We start from the raw sequence: 24,135 nt of genomic DNA on the forward strand, positions 1-24,135 counted from the left end.
CACCAAACTTCTCACAGGATAGTAGGAGACCATCTGAATGTGTCATATAAATATCAGCTTTACAAGGGCCTTCATGCCTCTTGAAGTTAGAGAATTAACCCTTTGATGTAGTACAGGCCACTACAAACAAATTAATCATTTCATGAACCCTGTTAGTTGTTCAGTATTTGTTGTTGTTGGTGTGTGTAGTTTTCTGGTAGTATAACAGCAGTCTTGAGTCACCTATCAATAACATAAATATGTATATTTTAAAGTTCAAACACGTACTGTGGGTCTCACAAAGCTTTTAGACGTGCTGTCTTCTATTTCATAGTTTGAGTGTAATTTACAAATAGCTCTTCAGTTGCTATTTTAAACAATGATGATTACTGAAGAATTAAATCATTTTTTACTGTTACCAATATCACATGGAATGACAAAATTATGAAAGTTTTTGCAAGTGTGGTGATTTCAAGAAAGCAGTGGTTTATCTCTGTTTATATCTTAAATATCTCCACTGTGTTTTGCTGAATGTTCGTTTGTTTATGTTTGTATTTTGTTGATGTATTTTGGGTGTTGATGGTTAATAATTGAGTAGTGAAGGGGTAGGTATAGACGAGCTTATGCTTCATCCTTCTTACTTTTTCGACATGTTGGGTAAATATTATTGTTATATTATTATTTTGACTATAATTATTGTTTTACTAATGTTATTGGTTTTGTTTGTTTGTCTTAAGTTTACTTTCTTATGTAACATGTTTGAAATAAAGCATTTATTCACTCATGATTCATTAACATATGTCTGCTTTGCCTGAATATTGTTCATGTTGAACTCTATGTCGATCTCAAACCAGGGTAAACAGAGACCTTTTTACAACTTTTAAATCGCCAATAGTCATTTTCACAACACATTACCTGCACTGATGATGAATACTATGTAATTAAGTAAGTAAGTAATATTTATTTATATAGCGCTTTTCGAGACCAGGGGAGCATTATTCAAAATTACATCAAATTGTGCTTTATTACGGGTTTCATATCAAACAAATGTTCACAGATCGTCACAAATGTCACAAGTAACCATCAGAGTCAATCTGCACGACGTTGATGGTCTCATCCTCAGCGAAGACTTGCGTGTAGTAGTTTCTGGTCCGAGTCAAGAATCTTTCTCTTCCTGCCGTCTCCTTACTGCCATAACAACGTCTAATCCCCTTTGTCCAAAAGTCAACAGAACCTGGAAAACATTGTATTAATAAAGTTGTATGATTCCGATCATTTGAAGTGTAATATCTATTGAAAAAGACTCTTCAGTCTGGTACCTACCAGCTTGACAGGCACAACCAAGTGTTTCCAACAACAGAACCCAGAAAACCTTGGCCATAAGCGTCAGCATGTCAGTGCGTCCTGCCACAGAAATGTATTTATCATTATTACCAAACATGACTATTTTAATGACCAAAGTGTGTATGATGTAACCATCTCACCTGCTTTTGACATGTGTTGACCCCTTCCACCTCCGATGGTTAGTCCAGCACCTGATATGCAGCACTCCATCTCACCTAGAAAAGAACATAGAATTGCATTTTAGATTATTTCCATGATGGGATGTGCTGTAGGTCTACAAGTTTGTGTTCACTATGCTTACAGATATTACTTACTCACTAACTTCACATTTGAAATCATTTGGCAGGAACCAGAGAGAGAAAGGTTTCATGTCAAGCAGGTCTGGAGTTCTGGGCAGTTCTTGCAGGTCACTTCCAGGCAAAAACAAAACAAAAACATACTAGTGCTCCCTTTTAAATATAATAAATAAATAAATAAATACAAGCAAGTATACTTGATCATGCATTCAGAGATAAGCTCTCCATGTTTCCTTCATTCATTGTTTGATGGTGTTTCCATCTGGTTTACCTCTTTATGCTGGAATTTAAAATACTTTTCATTATTATTTTATATATATTCTTTCATTTAAAGAAAACAACAATAGATCAAATCCCTCATCCAAAAGAGTTAAAATAAACGTATACTTATATACTTAAATACGATAAAAATGTTATCTGTATTAATATGCGGAAGTGATAAATGAAATCAATATCTTGAATATTAATAAAATAAATCGTCTACCATAACCTACCTATATAGCAAACTTTTTGTAGGAATATAAATATATTTTCGTCCTTTCAAAATAACAAAAAAAATATGTGTGTGAGTTGCATTATAATTTAAAAGCTATTCAGTTTTCTGGGACGAGTAACGACAAGTGACATCATATCCGGGGGCTTGGAGGAAGTTGCGTGTTATGCGCAAGTTTGAAAACTTTTTACCAGACGCTGAAACTACAGAACTGAACTCGGTCTTTATACAATCACGTCTACAATTGTATTCCATGGCGCTTTTAAACAAACAAGCTAGAATCGCACTGTTGACATTAAACATTTCAAGTGCGCTTCATAGTTAGAATTACGGTAGCCAAATGACAACAGCGACACGTCAGGTCACGTTACCATGGCAACGAAGAGTTGAGCGACGCGTAAAATGTAACCCGGGTCATTTGAATCCGACGTCGGGGAGTTCTCCGTATATTACTGGGTGACCCGGGTAGGCTAAAACCGACGTTTTTGTCCCCCCTATACCGTCACCCTAGTGACGCCCGGGGGCATTGCACGGCGTCGGACGGTATGACGTCTCGGGTGTGAGGACGTGTTGGTGAGACATGAGCTTGACGTGGGTCAGGCATTAGTTGTTGCACTTGAGGAGGAACAGATGCAGCAGCAAAACAGTCATCATCCTTATAGTAAATATAAGGTATTAAAACTGTGCCATCACTTCTTTTGTGTACTGGTCATCGGGACCTGGCTCCTTTTTGAATCTCAAGAGTCAAATGTAGGTCTTTTTTGGGCATGCGGTCAGGTGCTGCTGGAGCAAACTCTGCAGAGGCAGTGAGTGATTATACAGACTATATAAATAAAGCTAACAATGAAAGAACAGGTTTACAAACCTAAAACAGGGTTAACATATGGAGCAGTTTGGTTTAGCAGTAGTGTACAATTCATCATAGTCACAACTAATCATGGTGACAACTGAGGACAAGAGGATACAGTCGACACCAGCTGATTTTAGTGCAGCAAGTTTTTAAGTCCATGCGGTCTGGAAAATCTGAAACAATACTACAAGAATATCGTTTTTTCTACAGTATAGCAATATATTGTATCACCTGATGCTTAGCAACCTACATTAATTTAGTTTTATCAAAGTTATTGTTCAGCCCACTAACTTCACATGAAATAAACTGACCATATTGTATAGAAACAAACTTATAGACATAACAGTGTCATGTCGGTCCATCGACTTTAGAATTGTTGTGATCGTTGTGATTTAAGAATCAGGAACCTATATTGCCAGTTTTGTAAACAGAGCATTTTTATGGTGGAAGTACAGAATAAAATAATTAATTAAAATAACACACAATGAGCAATAGAAAAATAGAACCAAGCACCAAGACAGCCATTTAATGGTGGCTACTTCTTTCATTACTGTCTCATATCGTTTCTTTCTATTTCTCTTAATCGCATTCAAATAAGTATCACGTCATGTGTTCAACAGGGTAAAAATTGTCAATAAGATAAGTTACAAACAAAAAAAAGGTTTAAAATCTAATGTAGTTGGACATGCATTAAAATGACCAAATGCTAATTTGTTGGAACAACATAACCATGGTAAGTTAATGGTCGTATCTAGATCTAGATCACACTATTAATTGAATATTTTCCTTTAACCTGTATTTCCCTTCAGAAAATTATATTTGTTTATGTAATGAGTGCGTGTTTATGTGTTACTACGGTAATGGAGGTGACGTGAGAGGTCACACAGAATGAGAACCGGTTCGTTAGATGCATGTGTGAATCTATGCGAGTACTTGGAATAAACATAAGACTGCAATTATATCGAGTGGATTACTGGATCACATGACAAGGAGTTATGGCAAAGTTTGGACCAGCGGAACAATCTGATTTTTCACAGCCAGTGGTATGGTCGGTGTGGAGATGACGTTTTGTCCGATTTCGAGTGGCGTCTTGCTCGACATTGTGAATTTGGCGCAACAGAAGATGAACAAATACGGGACCGTATTGTGATGGTCTGAAGTGTTGAAATGCTCATGTGATGTGAAACTTTGTTTCACATCACATGAGCAGGAAAAGAGAGTCTGATCAGCATCAGTGGAGAAATAAATGTGAAAATAACGACCAGAATAAGTGCTCACGGTGCAATAGGACACACAGAAAAGAGAAAATGTGTCCAGCTCGCAACAAAAGATGCAGGAGATGTAAAAAAAATCGGACATTTTGAGAGTGTTTGCCAAACTAAGATGGTGAGAGAAGTGAAAACTGCTCAGGGATGTTCAGACCAAGAAGAAACTTTTTTCTTAGGTGCTGTGCATGAAAATACAACAATGATTGATCAGCATGGCTCAGTTGTTCACTGGTAAACACACATGCCACTCATCGTCTATCTGGTGGATTTCAAGATTGACACAGGAGCAGATATCGCTATAATGTTTCTACAAACCTTCAGCAAACTGCCAATAACACCCCGGCTGATTAAGACTGGATACAGTACCATAAGTCCAGGAGGGGAGTTGACCTGTATAGGAAAGTTCCTAGCGAACTCCCTGTATAAGGGGCAAAAATATGCATTTTGGGTGACGGTAATTAAGGGGTCATTCTCACAGAACATGTTAGGTAGAGGGGCTGCCAAGAGAATGGGCATGTTGATGAGGATTAATGCTGTCAAAACAGAAGTGTCCAGTGAAGTATTTGAAGAAATAGGGCTGCTTGAATGTGGTCCAGTCCGAATAGAATTAAAACCAGAAGCAGAGCCCTAAGTTTTGACAACACCTTGTAGAGTGCCATTTCCACTTTTGCCTAAGATGGAAGCTGCGCTAAACGTATGCTTAACTTGGGAATAATTGAGTGTGTCACAGAGCCAACTGACTGGTGCGCGTCAATGGTGCCTGTGGAGATGAAGAACAAAGATGCAGTTCGAGTGTGTATCGATCTGAATAGCCTTAATAAAGCAGAAAAGAGGGAGAGATATTATTTGCCAACCTTAGACAACATCACACCAAAGTTAGCAAAGGCTAAAGTGTTCTCCACATTAGAATCATCCAGTGGGTTTCGGCAAATTCCTCTCGACTCCGATAGCCAGAAGTGAACAACCTTCATAACGCCAATGGGTTTTGCTTCAGACACTTGCCATTCGGAATATCCTCTGCCCCAGAAATATTCCAAAGACTGATGACAGACCTACTGAAAGATCATGATGAAATTGTCACAGTAATGGATGATATTCCTGTGTACGGTGCGAATGAGGAGGAGCATAATCAGCGTTTGAAAAAGGTGTTGAGGACCATCAAACGTTCTGGGTTGAAGCTTAATAAGTCTAAGTTTAACCTTGGACTGTCAGAAATCAACTAATTTGGTCACATAATAAGCAAAACGGGAATAAAACCAGACACGAGCAAGGTGAAAGCTATTATGGAGATGCAAAGTCCGACCAATGTTGGGGCTCATAAACTATCTTGGAAAGTTCCTTCCAAAGCTCTTAACAACTTTACATCCCGTCACTGACTTGCTCAAGAAGGAAAGTGTGTGGACATGGGGAGAACCCCAAGAGTAAGCACTAAGAAAAGCGATGCTTACATCAGCACCAGTTCTCGCTTAATATAATGTACACAACAAAACAGTCGGTTTGGGAGCCGCACTTTTACAAGAGCAAGACGGACAGCTGAAACCTGTTGCTTTCTGCTCAAGGACAATGACTGAGATGGAAAATAGGTATTCTCAAATTGAGAAGGAATGTCTGGCAGCAGTTTGGACCTGTGAAATATTTGCTAGTGAAGATATATCCTCAGATTGATCTATATATATGTACTCATTGAAGGGTTAAATTATATATCCTCACTTTATGTACTCAATTGTTAACATTTATAATGTTATCTTTTATTCAGAGTTCAAACATATTCTTGTATTTTATCTTTTAACAACTTGTTATTCCCAAAGAGCAGAGTTCAAATGTTGAAGGCTCTAAGCATCTGTGCCTCAACTTTGTATGAACCTTGGTGTGCGTTTCTGAGATAAAAAGCATGAACAATGTGTTAAAAGGTCATGACCCAGAATTTATGGTCTGCAGACCTGGTTCAAGATAACAAGTGTGAAGGAAGACTGAAGATTCATTGTTTAGGTCAAGGCATGGATACAACATCTGTTGTTCAAAATGGAGTCAGATTTTGCAAAACATCCCGTACCCCGAGTTTGTAATTGTATACTCAACTTACTTCACGTAAACAGGGAGGGTCTCGAGGTCTTTAAAAGAAGGGACAAGCTAACATGTTTTCAGCCACTCTTTGGGAGGATCTGGTGGGTGAACCAGGATTTGAATGAGAGTGGATGAAGCGCTCGAACTTCTGTTATTTCTGAATAATTTGCATTTTTTGTTAACTGTTGTATTTGAGGTCTTGTATGGCCTACTTTTGTAATCATTTTTTACTTAAATTAACTGTTTTAATCCTAAATGTTACTCCTTGGATCAAATTAATGCGCAGAACTCATTAGACACAAGGGGTTCTTGAGTTCACTTTAATTTGGTGAGCCCCGATGTGATCCAAGGAGGAAAAGACAATTCTGGTTGAGGTGGCGGAGCCTGGTTGTTGGACTCAAAAATTACAGACTGCGCAGCATGAACGGTAGGAAGACACCACTTTATTGATTATAAGTCTTCTTTTGAGTCCAAGTCCCAGTTACGTGTCTGAGACCAAGATAAATGTAAATGTAAATAAGTTTAGAGTGAAGTGTGTTTGATTGTTCAGAAATGCCAAGGTTGATTGGTAAACTTTGTTGTTGTTGTTGTTAAATATGCATATGGAAAAAAAGTTTAGACGTGCTGCTTTTGATTTAAAACATTTTTTTTTTATAAAGGTAAATAAACAAGGGTCTTGTTAATTTAATGAACCAAGTTGTAGAAAACTGACGGTGTCAACACAAACAACTTGTTCATTGAAACAAACACGATCATAAGTTGTTAAGATTAAATCAATAAGGGTCTGTAATTTATTTCACGATCATAAAAAAACAGACGTATCGGAAAGGTTGGAGTCTTTGGAGATTGATCAATTGATTGAATAATTAATTGATCAAAGAACCACAGGGTTAGAGTCCCTGAGTATTGATTTGGTAATCAATGTCCTAAAGGGTTATAGTCCCTGAGTCCTAAAGGGTTAGAGTCCCTGAGTATTGATTTTTAATAAATATCTGAAAAGGGCCATAAAAAGGTTGGAGGCCTTGGAAATTGATCAATTGATCAAATTCTAAAGAACCACAGGGTTAGAGTCCCTGATTTTGAACTGGGTTGAGTTAAAGACGTCATTTTTGTTTTGCTTAGCGTTGTTTTGCTTCGTTTGTGATTATTGCCTGATTTTATTGTTGCTGAGAAATTCTTGAATTAGTAATTCTCTATGAAGTTGTAATTAATATTGTGTTCAAAGTGAAATCTTGGGTTTTACTCATTGTTAGGGCGCTGAGGGAAGCGCATTGTTGGGCGAGACATGCAGCTGTTGAGCTATGTAAAAACATACAATCTTGTCCTTCTTTCGGTGATGCCCTGGACTAAAATGCAGTCATAGCGTTGATAAAATATATTCTCTTGAAATAAAACATATAACATCTGTGAACGTTGCATTTTCTCTTCTTTTACTTTCCTAAATTACAGCCGCTGTGCTGAGAAACGTCTGTGGACCTTTTCATCTCTTAAGGGCCTTCTTGGATTAAAGGCTGCTGTGATAAGAAACAGTGATTGGTATTGTATCGAAAATTGCAACACAATTAATCAAATGTTGACTCATGAAAAGGAAAATGAGAAGAAATGGGGAAAAGCTAAAAGAATAAAAAAGATACGAGAAAAGGTAAAGGTGGTTTGCTCTGGGTGTTGACGGAAATGTTTGTGAGACAGGAGAGTCTGAGAGGAGAAAGGAGGGGAAACTCCTCGCAACCCCCGCAATACAGAAACACAGAGGAGAACCTGGAACCACATGCAGGGCCACTGAGAGTCCTCTGAGAGGGCAGTGACTTGACATGGAATTATTGTCGACCCAAGAGACTTCTGACTTATAAACACAAAAATACACTCATTGTGAATGGTTTGGAAACCTAGGCCATAAAATATTGTTATTGAAAATAAATATTCCTATTAAAAAGACCAAACTGATACAAACTGAATACAATAAATTACTCTAAAAAAATAATAACGCCGAATAAGATTATAGCGCTGGAAATATACTATTGTTGCACACTTAGAACTATAAAGTCGATTCCAGGCGTGCATTGGTTTCGATGATTTTATTCCTCTGTAAACAGAAACACACAAGCACTTGACTCGGCTGCTTCGAACATGCCCGCTGTCCATTGAATGAATCTAGAGCCGAACGGACCAATATTTAATTTTACACATATTATCAAACCTTCCACTCTCAGACTCACCATAAACATTCAATCACAACATTCTCACACATGCGCACACACAATACATACTTTTAATTCAAATACAATAACTTGTCTCGGGTAATGCACAAACTCAGACGCCTCTTGTCAGCCTAACACACGAACAACTATCACACTTTCCGCGTGTCACTAACATTATTTTACTATTCACGTCACTCTTCTTAACTTTCTAAACAGAAACACACAAGCACTTGACTCGGCTGCTTCGCACATGCTCGCTGTCCATCGAATGAATCTAAGGCCGAACGGACCCACAAAGACCCTAAAGCTGCCCAGAGTGCCTGCTAGTCCCCGTCTAAAAATAGAAATATAATTGCTCTGCACACATGAATGATACAAATTAACAAAACTTACACAATAACATAAAATAAATAAAAATAAATAAATAAGAAATAAACAAATAAGAAAGGGGTGCTCTTTCAATATACTAAATACTACTATTGCTCCACACTATACCAATAAAAAGTAACAGTAGGTAAAAAGATAAAAGCTTTTAAATAAATTAAAGTAACCTCCAAAATGGGAATCAAAAATAGAAATGGTGCATATTTAGAGAAGGATGTTAAATTGATGGAATTCCGTAAACCAGGAATAATTCAATTTAAAAAAATGGAATAAAGAATATAGATTTACTGAGAAATAGACAAAAAACAATGTGAAAAAAATATTCTGCTGAAGTAGAGGCTGTCTAGGATTTATGGGCAACTTCTCGCGTAAGAAATACCCAAATAGGGGGTAAGGAAGAACAAATAAGAGGAGAAGAACAATACATATTGAATATGTTTTATTTGCCACAAACCAGGTCGCATGGCAAGATAATCGGTAAATAAAACTTCACTGAATAAAAAGATTCAGCTTGTAAAACAGATAAAATAAAACATATTAAAAGGAAATCCTTATGTTTTCCTTTGTTCCTCAACATCAGTGACAAGACAAGAAACTTAAAAATATCAAATATCAAATGAAAGTGTGTTTAGTATCAGTAAATGGTGCTACCAAAAGTTAAATAAAGATTGAAAGTGAAATTACTGATCCAGTAAACAAAACCATCATGAACATAGTTGCTTTTAGAATTGTGCCGTGGTCAGTACCTGACATGAATGAAGTGATCATAAGTGACTGATCCTGGAAAGTGTTTTAGGCTACAAGAACTACACATCTGATAAGTAAAAATGACGCAGATAAGGTTAAACTAACTGTTAAAGATGAAAATGAATTTGAACAGATCAAAGTAAAACCAGTACCATTATTGGACAGGCTCATTGTTGGACAGAGTTGTGTCATGTATAACACATGTCTTAACGGGGGGATGGTAAGGTCAGAAGGACACTGTGAAGCAACAGGCATTCTTCTATACTGTGAATTTTTTATGTGTACTTTTTGTAAATCTTATGTTAAAAGTTTAAAAAACACAACCAACATATCATGAGGTAAAATCTTAGGAAACCAATTTTTCACTTTTAGAAAAGTGTTATAGACTTTATTGAGGTCAATTCCATGTAAAAGTAGAATTTATTGTTTGAGTTGATGAGTTTTAAATTTAAATTAATTTTTCTGTGTTGAAATAATGATACTGTATTGGTCGAAGAATTGCGAACTACTAGTTTTTGAAATCTAGTTGATTTTATAGTTCTGTGAATTTATGTTGCTTGACTCTATACAGCATATGTGTCAAACTCAAGGCCCGCGGGCCAAATGTGGCGCGCCATGTGATTTTATGTGGCCCGCCTGCCTTACCTTGACCAATGAGCAAAAAAATAAATAAAAAAAATAAAAAGAATTGTCAGACAAACCAATCCCACAACAGACAAAATTGTTTTCCTTCTTTTATTCGCGCTGCTTGCGTTCCCTTCTCTGACTCTGCCTCGGTCAGGTTTTCACAAGCGCAGGCACACACGCACGCAATCCATGGCGCAGCAGCGCTGTGGCGGTGCGCTCCAGGCGGGTCGGGTTCTCATTGCCCAGCCTGTTGTAATGAAAGGGGGGCGATGGGCCATACAGTCTGTCTGTCTGTCTGTCTGGCTCGAATCAACATTTACATTTAACATTAACCCACAATGCATGCCTACCGGTATTATGTTTCCCACGATTGACGCATCACTAGGCTGCAGCGTCTCCAAATCAATGCGAACAGGTGGAATTGAGAAATACAAATACATCCTCGCAAAATGTCCAAGAAGAGAAGAGTTGATGCAGAGGGAAGGCTATTTCAAGAAAGGTGGGAAGGCGAATACATGTTTGTGCTTCAAGGAGAAAGGCCTGTATGTCTTTTGTGTTATGAGGCAGTGTCGGTTGTCAAAGAGTACAATCTACACCGGCATTTTGACACCAAACACGGAGCTAAGTATGTCACATTTACTTATTTTCATAACATGACCAATGGATGGTGGAGAGGGGATCCACTTGGTGTGTTCAGGCATCTACTCACCAACAAGAATCGACAGCCAATATATAAGCTGGGGAACCTAAAAACGTGACCACTAACTGGTTGTGAACTGAGACTTTCTTTCTTGTTGGGACATATAAAGACTCACCAATCTGATTTTCCTGCAATTGATTTATTTTTCTCTGCTTGAGATGACAAGTGTGATGACAGATGTGCATCAACAGGAAAAGTTGCTTGTCAGACTTATTTCAGTTGCAACTTGTTAGTCTTGAGCTGTAAGTTTTGACTTATTTTTATGTGTAGCAATGTATTTAGTTCACCACATGCAAGGCTGTGTGCAGCCATTTTTATTTTATTGTAAAATGCTACATCACACATGTTGTTAGCAGCTCACAATTGTTGGTTTTACAGTAGTTACTCTCAAGTAATAAATTCAAAGTCATTTAACATTAAGGAGTAGTTACATTTATTTTACATTAGCTTACATTTAGTTACATTTATAAGTTACATCTGGACTGCAGCCATTATGATGATGTGGCCCCTGGTGAAAACCAGTTTGACACCCCTGCTATACAGTATGCTTGGACTATGGAAGTATTTGTCTTGGCTGATAAAAGTAATTGTTACTTGTTTAAATTTGGGTTAAAGTTTGTCCTTGTTGTAAAGTTTCAACTCTGACTGATATTGTTTTCTGTGGCTTTCTTTTGTTCAACTCTGAGACTGTGTCAGCTGTTTTAACATGTAGGATTGTTTAAATTAAGTATTTGTTAGGTTTGGAGGTCATTTTGATAGTTCAAAGCAAGTTCTGCTCCACTCGTGAGTGTTTTCTTGTCCATGACTGTTATCACTCTCGCCCTCTGAGCAGCCTGATTCAGGAGAGTTTTGAAGGCTGGATCGCTGATGAGGGGTAAGATCCTGACTCAAGCTTGGATGGGACCATGCAGGTGATGCTGGTGGGCCGAGGTGGAAGAGAAAGTTTGTCAGAACCTTGTCTGATGACATGACAGAGCCACTCATGGGTCATGTTTTGCCAAACAGGCCAAATCCAATACATTGACTGATCCCATGAGGATGTTTTCAAACTGAAGAAAATCCTCTTTTCCTTGCATGATAATGTTTTCTTGTCATTTTCTTGAATTGAAAAGCATTGAAACCTCTGATTTCAAAAAATATTCTCTGTAGACCTAAGATTTTAAGATGTTTTAGTTGATTGGGAAATATAATTCTCTAGTAGAAGAGATTTCTGAACTGAACTGTGAGATAGTGTAATGTAGGGAGTCAGGAAGTTTAAGTGAAATGGAATAGTATAAAAAACAGGAAGTAAACTATCCTTTTATCTGCTTCTTTTGAAAAGGAAAAAGGGAGAAAAGGAGAGGAAGAAAATATATGGTTGAAAATGTAGTACCATTGAATAGGGATAATTGTTAGGATAAGTATTTCCACATCATATTCTGAATTTAAATGTCCTGATACGCTGACTGGTTTGGAGTGACAGGCTTGACAACAGAACAATCTCAGATCTACTTTGAAGATGAAAAAGGAAACTTGCTCATTTGTGTTTTCTAGGAATGTTGAGACTTTTCCAACCAGAAGTGAATGAATAATTAAAGTGGTAAAGAAGTTAATGAAGAAGTTGATTCCTAATTCAGTCTGTTGAGGTCTGTAAGTAAAAATAATTTTCAAACTTTGATTTAAAAAGCAATGACGAGGCTTGATACATTGTCATTAGCGCTGATGGCAGTGACATCATGTCCTATGAAGGATTTTACAGAAGTGATAATTGATAATTAAATTAAAATGATTGATTTAAAAAAAAAAAAACTTTTAGGGAACAGTTCGGTTCCTTTGAAGACTCTAGAGTTCATTTCTTAGTATAATTGAAAAACCTATAGTTTAAGTACGTGTGTCACTTTTCTCTGCACACGCCACAAACGGGGTTGCTTGAGGTATGCTAAAGCACATTTGGACAAGCCAGCTTCATTTTGGAATAAGGTGCTCTGGACTGATGAAACTAAAATAGTTATTTGGGCATAACCAGGGGCGTTATGCATGGCGGAAAAAGAACACAGCATTCCAAGAAAAGAACCTGCTGCCTACAGTAACATTTGGTGGTGGTTCCATCATGCTGTGGGGCTGTGTGGCCAGTGCAGGGACGGGGAATCTTGTTAAAGTTGAGGGGCGCATGGATTCCTCTCAATATCAGCAGATTCTGGAGAACAATGTCCAGGAATCAGTAACAAAGTTGAAGTTGCGCCCGGGCTTGATCTTTCAACAAGACAATGATCCTAAACACTGCTCAAAATCTACTAAGGCGTTCATGCAGAGGAACAAGTATAACGTTCTGGAATGGCCATCTCAGTCCCCAGACCTGAATATTATTGAAAATCTATGATGTGATTTAAAGCGGGCGGTCCATGCTCGGAAACCATCAAACCTGACTTAAGTTGAGAGGAGCTGTAAAGAAGAATTGTCCAAAATACCTTCCACCAGAATCCAGACCCTAATTGGAAGCTATAGGAAGCGTTTAGAGGCTGTTATTTCTGAAGGAGGAGGTTGCACAAAACATTGAGTTATTTTTCTTTTGTGATGCCTAAATTTATGCACATGCCTAATTTTGTTGAAATAATTCTTGCACACTTTCTCTAAATCATATAAACTTTATTTCACTTCTCAAATATCAATACTAATACATCTGTGTTTGTCTCCTATAAGACATATTTAATTATAATTTAAAAAAATGTATCCAAACAACCAATGATTTATAAAGGAAAATCATGAAAATGTACAGGGGTGCCCAAACTTTTTCATACCACTGTATAACAGGTTTGGCAACCAATGAATCAATAACAGACTGATCTTGTGCAGCCGTTGACTCACCTGAGGGTGTCTGCAGGGTGGAATGTGGACGCCGACAAGAGATATTCCTCCAAGTCTGCTCTCAGTAAAGCTGTAAAAAGAAAGAGAGGAGTGGGAGGAGAGGGAGGACGACATACTGAGTAAACAACAGAGAGACGATGGAAGTAAGACTGGAAATTGATCTGTGGTCCACAAATTACTACGCACTTTTTGAAGTTATTTAAAGATAAAAGTCACATCAATATCATCCTGTCTCAGAAGTGGTTTTGTTTTTATGTATTTAATATAATTGTTGGAGCTCAAGCTAACAGTCAATCTTAAAGTCTTACACTCCTACAGTCAATCTAACATCATAATCATCCAGATTGAAGTTAATGTTGTTCTTTGGTCAGTTCATAGACGACCCTGGTCAAGCAAAAATGTTAAAACAGCTCAATCGTGTCAAGAATTGTTGTAGAATTGTTTTCTGAACATTTTGGGTTCCTGTTGCAACATTTCGATCGTTATTTCTGTTTAAGGTCGTCACTCATGGATAGTTTTACAGTGTTTTCTATACAATCTGTGATGTTTTGTGTGATATTTGCAACAACCAACATAATGAATGATTATTACTCATTCTTGTTATTCTTTTATAGAATCATTTCTTAGAGATGACCAAAGCTACAGGGATATAAAAAGTAATGAGGCTTTTTTCTCTTGATTCAAATGTAAATGTTTAATCAGTAGATACATGACACAAAAAAACTGGCCGTCAACAGCAGAACAACAACGTTTCATAAAAAAGTTTTTGAGTCAGACATGATTTTAACGTTCTGAAAATCTGTCTAAAATATCTGCTGCTCTGGTTATATTTGATTAAGTAAGGGAACAATGTACACGGGTTCTTTCCGTTTAAAGCTTCAGTCATGGGGTTTTACTCAGTTGAACGTTAAAAACATGTCAATTTCAACGGCACCAAATTGGGTTTTAACAGGAAATTGCTTTATTACTCTTATGTCGTTTATTATATACACAGCACTGAACGTGTTTAACCTTCATGAAAAGTTTTTTCCAAACTAAGTACAGTGTTTGTTGGAGCTGTTATTTTGAGTCTTTGTCTTCTTCAGGTAGTTTTTTTCTTCGCAACAACAGCAACCTTCTTCTTCATTCTTTTTTTGACATTTTATTGTAGGTGGCCATAGTTCGGCGTCTGACTAGGTCTGCCCGTCCAATGTCAACCATTCTGTCCTCCCACAACTTCATCTCGTTCTTGTACCGGATTTTATCGTCTTCGGCCAGATCTCTGTAGACCTGATGTTTGGTTTAAAAAAAAACATTTAGCGTCACAGTTTTAGTCGCTCAAGATAGAAGCTAACAAACCAGCAACTCACCTGCTTTTGGTTGCTGAGAAGATTTCCCCAGTCATCGGCCAAAGACTTTAACTTGACCTTCATTGAACAAATAATGAGAGCTCAACACCAGATTTATCAACAGAACTGTACCTTTCCACAAGCATCATTAGATATTTGCTGTGATGATTGGTTCAAATAAACAATTTCTCAAAGGAGACCTCCACAGGGATCAATAAAGTGTATCCATTCATCCATCCATGAATCATTAAGCCCTTCACTAAGTGTAAAGAGGCTCTAATGCTTTGATATTTGCTTTTACTTCCTGTAAACTGTCAAAAAAAAAAAGAAGTAATTTTGTGGAAACATCAGTATTAAAGAGGGAATTATGCTTAAGTTATTAAAATATAAACCTATAAAAATAATTGCCAATGTTTTAGGAGTGGAATGTCAACAACAAAGATGCAAAGGTGTCACAGATAACTAACCAGTCCAATGTCTCCTTCAGCTTCAGTTATATTCTCCGACATGAAGAAGTTGAAAGCAGAGCGACTCTGTTTGGGTTTGTCGAAGTGAGTTAGTTCCTGCATTAGGACGAAATGAAGCAACTTTGTCACTGATGTCATCTTATTCTTCAGAAATAAACAGAGTTATTGAAGCCCAACAACTGTTAAGTACACGTGTTGTCTGAACATTTCACATACATTTTCACCTTCTTGCCAACAACCATTTTACCAATTACTATGAAAATATATATTTGAGGTGTTCAGAGTTTAAGAGCATTTTTAAGTAAAATAAAAGGTGATTTTTCTGCTTTGAATGTAGCCTGGGTGCCATCATATTTCTACCAGGGGGGTTAGACTAAATAAATATTCTGGGATCACTTGACCCGCTTCCGTTTGGAATTAGAAAATTCTTCCCAACTGTGGACGAAGCGTACTGATTGGTCCCTGCTATTTCCGCCCCATCGTCAGGGCTTCACATCATCATCAACATGGCCGAAGCGGAAGCCGACGCCAGCGATACTAGTAGCTTGATTGAACAGGCGATTTCGTCTGTTCTTGCTGATTTAGACGGAGTTTCAGAGGTAAAACATGAGCAACACTGGAGATTTCTAAGCCCAACACAACAACACGGTCACGTGATTAATAAGGCGATCTGATTGGATAGCGGTATGGAAGGGTCATCCAGGGGTCATCCAATAGGAAGAGGCCTCGTCCAGCGTGCACCACATGATGCCTTCATTACCTGATTTCTAATTCCAAACTGAAGCGTGTCAAGCATCCCAGACAATTTTTTTACTACTTTAAAGGCACATCATTGAAACTTTGTTACACTAGAATATTCTCTCAATGCAAGAATAGATTTTCATTAAAACATATCTTAAAGGTGGTAAACATTAATTTGTCATCCGTCAACATTTTTCAGAATTCTTACCCTCTTCCTGTGCTTCCTCTCCTTGGCTTTTAGTTCGATCTGAGCAGGAGTCAGTTGGTCATTATATCTCTGAAAGTCCAGTTTAAACTTCTCCTTGTCTCGTTCATATGCTTCCACGTGAGGCTGCCAGGGAGGGACAAAAATGACAGGTCAGCTTTTGGTTAAATCGCAAGGTTGTTTAATACTTAAGACCAAATACCCTCTTTTGTTCCGGACTCAGTGTCTTCCACTGACGAGCAATCTTCGGTGTGATTTCAAATAATTTACAACCTGTCGGATGATGTGATCATTTTAATGAGACAAAACTCCCTCAAGATGCTGATTGGCTGAATGTAATTACTTGGGTTCTGTTTGCTCAGGATCGGCTGCTGCTGCATTAAATATCTCAAGTAACTGTTGATCGGTCTCTTCGGAGGTCCTTCGCTGGGTGTCGTCAGACATCTGACAGGGGCCTTGTATGTTGCAGAGAGAACTCTGAATACACAAATGTAGAAAGATATTCAAGAAAAATTAGGATTTAACATTTTACTGTGATTTCCTGAAGCACAATAAACAAAAAGGAAAGTCAAACTTGAGGCAGTGAGTGATTATCCAGATTATAAAAAAAAAGCTAACAATGAAACAGGTTTACAAACCTAAAACAGGGTTAACAGATGGAGCAGTTTGGTTTAGCAGTAGTGTACAATTTATCATAGTCACAACTAATCATGGTGACGACTGAGGATAAGAGGATACAGGCCACACCAGCTGATTTTAGTGCTGATTTTTGACCAAATTTTGGTTTCAGATCAAATGAAAGAAGTTTTAAACTCCATGTGGTCTGGAAAATCTGAAACAATACTACAAGAATATAGTTTTTCTACAGTATCGCAATATATTGTATCACCTGAGGCTTACCAACTTACATTAATTTAGTTTTATCAAAGTTATTGTTCAGCCCACTAACTTCACATGAAATAAGCTGATCATATTGTGTCATGTCGGTCACTGACTTTAGAATGGTTGTGATCATTGTAATTCAAGAATCAGGAACCTATATTGCCAGTTTTGTAAACACAGCATTTTTATGGTGGAAGTACAGAATAAAAGAATGAATTAAAATAACTCACACAATGAGCACTAGAAAAATAGAACCAAGCACCAAGACAGCAATTTAATGGTGGCTACTTCTTTCATTACTGTCTCATATCGTTTCTTTCCATTTCTCTTAATGGCATTCAAATAAGTATCACGTCATGTGTTCAACAGAGTAAAAAGGGTCAATAAGATAAGTTACAAACAAAAAAAAGGTTTAAAATCCGATGTAGTTGGACATGCATTAAAATGATCAAATGTTAATTTGTAGGTAGAACATAACCATAGTAAGTTAATGGTCGTATCTAGATCACATTATTGTGTGAACACAATTGAGTTCCTGTTTCTCTTTAATCTTTTTCTTTTTCTTTTTCCTCTTCCGTCTTCTGACCTAAACTTTGTACCGCTTCTACTTCCACAAATTTCATCCGATTTGAACCGTTCAAACTTTTATCAATGCAGCTCGTTCCAGTCATTCAGGCAATGTTCTACCACTCGTTCATCTCTTCCCCTCTTTCTTTTATTCCACTTTTTCTTCCCCATTCATTTCAATGGGGAAACTCTTCAACTCAACTTTCGACTCCTTCCACTGTAACCTGCTACTTCTACTACTAATTCCACTACTACTTCCACTACTACTACTTCCACTACTACTACTTCAAATACTACTTCCACTACTACTACTACTAGTTCCACTACTAATTCCACTACTACTAATCCAACTACTTCTTCCACTACCAGTTCCACTTCTACTAGTTCCTTCCACTATTACAACTTCCGGTACTACCAATTGTGCGAATGCTGCTCAGCATTCACACTGCATTTTCGTTCCGGAAATGCACTGTTTTCTAGTTAACAGAATGGTTTCCTTTAACCTGTATTTCCCTTCAGAAAATTCTATTTGTTTATGTAATGAGTGCGTGTTTATGTGTTACTACGGTAATGGAGGTGACGCGAGAGGTCACACAGAATGAGAACCGGTTCGTTAGATGCATGTGTGAATCTATGCGAGTACTTGGAATAAACATAAGACTGCAATTATATCGACTGGATTACTGGATCACATGACAAGGAGTTATGGCAAAGTTTGGACCAGCAGAACAATTTGATTTTTCACAGCCAGTGGTATGGTCGGTGTGGAGATGACGTTTTGTCCGATTTCGAGTGGCGTCGAAGCTCGACATTGTGAATTTGGCGCAACAGAAGACGAACAAATACAGGACCGTATTGTGACGGTCTGATAGACCGAGATGTTTCTCAGAGGCTGCAGCTTGAGGCAGACCTAACCCTGGAGAAAACGATCCAAGTGGCTCGTCAGAGCGAGCAGATTAAAAAACAAAGTGTTGAAATGCGATCTGATTGCTTATTAAATGCTGTCAAAAACAAAGCTTCACATCACATGAGCAGGAAAAGAGAGTCTGATCAGCATCAGTGGAGAAATAAATGTGAAAATAACGACCAGAATAAGTGTTAACAGTGCAATAGGACACACAGAAAAGAGAAAATGTCTCCAGCTCGCAAAACAAAAGATGCAGGAGATGTAACAAAATGGGACATTTTGAGAGTGTTTGCCAAACTAAGATGGTGAGAGAAGTGAAAACTGCTCAGGAATGTTCAGACCAAGAAGAAACTTTTTTCTTGCTGTGCATGAGAAGACAACAATGATTGATCAGCATGACTCAGTTGTTCACTGGTAAACACACATGCCACTCATCATCCATTTGGTGGATTTCAAGATTGACACAGGAGCAGATATCACTATAAAGTCTCTACAAACCTTCAGCAAACTGCCAATAACACCCCGGCTGATTAAGACTGGACGCAGTACTACAAGTCCAGGAGGGGAGTTGACCTGTATAGGAAAGTTCCTAGCGAACAGCCTGTATAAGTGGCAAAAGTATGCATTTTGGGTGACGGTAATTAAGGGATCCTTCTCACAGAACCTGTTAGGTTGAGGGGCTGCCAAAAGGATGGGCATGTTGATGAGGATTAATGCTGTCAAAACAGAAGTGTCACAGTAATGGATGATATTCCCGTGTACGGTGCGAATGAGGAGGAGCATAATCAGCGTTTGAACAAGGTGTTGAGGACAATCAGAAATCAACTACTTCGGTCACATAATAAGCGAAAAGGGAATAAAACCAGATTTGGTTTTTCATATGATCTGGACAGAACACCGATGCGATGCCAAAGATTCTGGATGCAACTCGTGAGATTCAATGCTACAGCTGTCCACATTCCAGGAAAACAGCTAATCGTAGCTGATTCACAATCGAGGAGCCCGCTGAGCAACGACTCGGAACCAGAAACAGTGAGAGACGTGAAGGAATACGTCCAAACTGTTGTGATAAACAAACCTATTTCATCTGATAAACTCCGTGAGAGCAGAAAGGCAACCAAGGTAGACTCAGATCTGCAAACAGTCATCATCTACATTCGGAAGGGTTGGTCACGTAAGATGAGTGCTTACTTATTCCATCAGGCGTACTTCAAAGCTAGAGACCATTTCACAGAGTCAGAGGAGGGACTTGTTCTGTACCAAGACCGGATAGAAATCCAGATGCAAATGCAAGCCAATGTGATAAAACAGATACACGAGGAACACCTGGGGTCAAACAAGTGCAGAGAGAGAGCAAGACGAGTGTTTGGTGGCCTGGCATCAGCACAGAAATAAAAGAGACAGTGATGAGGTGTAAATTCTGTATTGAGCAAAAACCCAAGCAAAGAAGTGAACCTCTGATCACCACTCCACGTCCTGAGGGACCGTGGCAAAGGATTGCGGTCGACTTGTGTGAGTTAGAAGGGAAGATTTATCTCGTAGTAGTTGACTACTAAACAAGACACATTGAGATTGCACTTACCTTCCATATCAAGCCTTCAAGTCACCAATAGACTGAAAAGTATCTTTACCAGGTGGGGAATACCACAAGTGTTAGTGAGTGACAATGGTACACAGTTTTCATCATCAGACTTAAGAGAATTCTGCAGAGACTATGGGTTTGATCACAAAACTGCCGGCCCACATTACCCCCAGGCAAACGGAGCAGCAGAAAGAGCTGTTCAAACAGCCAAGCGGATTCTGAAGCAGCCTGACCCATGCATGGCTCTGATGTGTTACAGAGCTTCTCCTGTGTCAGCTACAGGTGCCAGTCCAGCCCAGCTGATGTTAGGATAGGAGATTCTCAAGCTAAGCGAGCATACGAGTTCTTTTACAATCGCAGGAACTCTGCACTACCGCTGGTGCCACTACAACCAGGACAAAAAGTCAAAGTTAGGTTGGACAGGGAGAAGGATTGGAAGACTCCAGCAACTGTGACTGAAGAATTAGCTAAACCACGTTCCTATCTTGTTGAAACGGGGAACCGTGCAGTGATGCGTCAGAACAGGAGGCACCTGCAGTTGAATCCAGACATCAATGACGCTACTGGTGAAGAACAGCAGTGTGAAGACGTCTCGATCAAATAATCTAGTTCCTGTGCTACGCAGAGAAGCAAGGTCACTGCAGGACAAACCACAATCAGGGCCTGTTCCAGAAACTGTAACCAGACTGGCCTCTAGAGGCCTTGAAGCTAGACATCCCCGGAGGTTCAGAGAGACCTAAAATGTTTGTTAAATGTGTTAACATTTTTTTTTATCATACAAAATGTATGTGAAATATTGCACAAAAATAGTTATTTTGAAAATTTCAAGAATACATTTGAAAAACTAATGAGTGTAGTAACTTGATATGAAGGTACTTCATAAGTGACACGAATTTAGTGACCATCACAATTGTAATTACAAAGCTATTAAAAAATGTATGTGAAATATTGCACAGAAATGGTGATTTTGAAAATTTCAAGAATAAATTAAGAAAACTAATGAGTGTAGTAACTTGATATGAAGGTACTCCATAAGTGACATGAATTTGGTGACATCACAATTGCAATTACAAAGCTATTATAAAATGTATGTGAAATATTGCACAAAACTGGTGATTTTGAAAATTCCAAGAACAAATTATAAAAACTAATGAGTCTAGTAACTTGATATGAAGGTACTCCAATAGTGACATCAATTTGGTGACCATCAGAGTTGTAATTACAAAGCTATTACAAAAAGTATGTGAAATATTGCATGAAAATAGTGATTTAAAAGAATTTAGAGGAAAATTTGAAAAACGAATGAGTGTAGTAACTTGATATGAAGGTACTTCATAAGTGACATGAATTTGGTGACCATCAGAGTTGTAATTACAAAGCTATAAAAAAAATGTGTGAAATATTGCACAAAAGGTGATTTTGAAAATTTCAAGAAGAAATTAAAAAAAATAATGGGTGTAGTAACTTGATATGGAAGTACTGCATAAGTGACATGAATTTGGTGACCATCAGCACTTTCAATACGTTTATATTACAACGTTTTCATGAAAGATTCCATGTAAATATAGATATGAAAGAATTTAGAAGAAATTAAAAATAACTAAATAGTAAAGTAACATGATATAGATGATTGTGACAAAATGTGCTGCCCATAACAGTTGTAATTAAAAAATGGGTAATAAATAGTGCATTTAATAACTAAATAACTAATAACTAAAACAATACACTAAAATGTAAAAAATGAAGGTTAGTTATTTGTGGAAAAAATACGTTTGAAAGAAAGTCTGCTGGTAAAAGCGATATATAAATAAATTTTACTTACTTACTTACTTACTTACAATATTTTTCAACACTACATTTTTGTCAGTCTAAGTAAGTCTGCGGAGGCTCGTTCACGCTATTATTGCTGTTTACGTGCGATCAACACATGTTTTCTTAAAAAATGAGGGTGTAGTACATAGCTAGTGTAACAGTGATGAAAATACATCGTGCTTTGTTATTTTTTAATAACTCGTATTAATAGGTATTGGAGCGCAAAGATCGAATCTGTCAATATTGAGCCAACTTTACTTAAGTAATAATCCCTACATCACCGTGGATTGAGGGCAGTCTACCCCAAAGTCCAACAGATGTTCTTGTAATCACAAGTTATAGTTTATGTTAAAAACGGCATTATTAAAATATGTTATATCTCCATAATAACTCAAAGAAGGGAGATGTAATGAGTGCGTGTTACTACGATCACAGAATGAGAACCGGGTCTTTAGATACATAAGTGTGAATCTATGCGAGTACTTGGAATAAACATGAGACTGCAACTGTATCGACTGACATGACAGTTAACATGTTAAGAAGTCAAGGCCAAAATGTGTCGCCCCTTTATACTAAGGTCAACTTAATAGCATTTTATTAAATATTAACATAGCATGACAAAGATATGTTTACATATGTTTGTTCACAAAGTTTTCCGGTTCAGGACACTCACCTCGTACAAGAAAAGACGCTGAAGGTCTTCGTCAACAGACCCACACTGGCTGTTATGAAGCCTAAAGGAGCCATGCCGGCGTTTACACGTGTCTTTTATCTTTTTATCAGGATAAACGTGTACTTAAGAAGGATGTTTTGCTTTAGAAAAGCATACAGTAGCGTTTTCTTATTGACATGCAGCAACACAAGTCGCCTTAACCTGCACCGGTGGATTGTGGGAGTTTCTTCTTCACGGCGTACGATGCAAGATATACTCCATATTCTAGTGCTCCCTGCAGGGCTCAGTTGGTACTGCTGTTTTGTTGTGAATAGTTTGAGTTTGAGAGTTCATTGTTTCTACGCACAAAAAAACGTGAATGTCTTTATTTACAAAACCCGCGCTTGCTTAATGAAAGCATATTATTCTATATTTGCATTAATTCATAATTTATGCCCACTCTAATGTTATGCATCTTAATTGAGTTTATTTTATGAATTGTTTCATTTCATATGCCCACTTTAATGTCTGGTCTCTTTTATTTTATTCATCTCATTGTATATATTTGTTTTTAATTTAATTGATTATTGTTTCATTGTTTATGCTCGCTTTAATTGTATGCCTCTTATATTTTATTTTAAAAATGCATCGTTTCATTTTTTATTCCCATTTTTTGTAATTATGATTTTGATTTATTTCTATCATGGGGTGTTACTTTTACTTATATAGTGTTTGTGTTCTACTGGTTTTAGGGACTACAACAGAGCTGGGGCAACACATTGTGGTGATTTGCTGACGTTATCACTTGGGTTGTTTTGTTAATGAATATATGCTGCTGGAGGAAATATAATATCTTCAAAGTGGATTGACAGTTTGTTACAAAGTTTGACACCATATCTATCATTGTCATTTTAAAATCAACATACAGTAGGAGACATCATTTTTTATAACGATAATTATATATTTGCATTATACCCTGTACCATTAAGAAACATGTATTAATAAAATGATTAAATAATTCCTGAATATGCTTTGGATTAAGTTACAAAAAGGAGATTTTAGGTCCAATGACCTAGTTGTGTTTGTCCTATATAGAATTGCCATAAGAGAAATCATGAGGAAAGTAGATAAACACAGATTATTCAGCTTTAAATGTTTTACAGTATCTTCTATAGTTAATTTTTAACATTGTGCAAAC

The 24,135-nt window shown here is 37.5% G+C and overlaps 2 protein-coding genes across 2 annotated transcripts; both read right to left on the reverse strand.

Moving 5' to 3' along the window:
• Positions 1 to 1,037: 1,037 nt before the first annotated feature.
• LOC148078049 (uncharacterized) lies at positions 1,038 to 13,845 on the reverse strand. Its single transcript, XM_087794620.1, has 4 exons — positions 13,795 to 13,845; positions 1,464 to 1,538; positions 1,303 to 1,383; positions 1,038 to 1,213 (listed from the first exon to the last, which is right to left on the reverse strand). The coding sequence occupies exons 2-4, from the start codon at positions 1,531 to 1,533 to the stop codon at positions 1,050 to 1,052; spliced, it is 315 nt and encodes a 104-aa protein (XP_087650746.1). The 5' UTR covers positions 1,534 to 1,538; positions 13,795 to 13,845; the 3' UTR covers positions 1,038 to 1,049.
• A 615-nt stretch (positions 13,846 to 14,460) lies between these two features.
• LOC148078050 (transcription factor A, mitochondrial-like) lies at positions 14,461 to 23,167 on the reverse strand. The gene is made up of 7 exons (XM_087794619.1): positions 22,959 to 23,167; positions 16,879 to 17,012; positions 16,738 to 16,808; positions 16,539 to 16,661; positions 15,590 to 15,685; positions 15,144 to 15,200; positions 14,461 to 15,063 (listed from the first exon to the last, which is right to left on the reverse strand). The coding sequence occupies exons 1-7, from the start codon at positions 23,030 to 23,032 to the stop codon at positions 14,917 to 14,919; spliced, it is 702 nt and encodes a 233-aa protein (XP_087650745.1). The 5' UTR covers positions 23,033 to 23,167; the 3' UTR covers positions 14,461 to 14,916.
• Between the last annotated feature and the right edge of the window lie 968 nt (positions 23,168 to 24,135).

Source organism: Callionymus lyra, chromosome 6 (assembly GCF_982586985.1).
Source record: "Callionymus lyra chromosome 6, fCalLyr1.hap1.1, whole genome shotgun sequence".
Classification (NCBI taxonomy): Eukaryota; Metazoa; Chordata; class Actinopteri; order Syngnathiformes; family Callionymidae; genus Callionymus; species Callionymus lyra.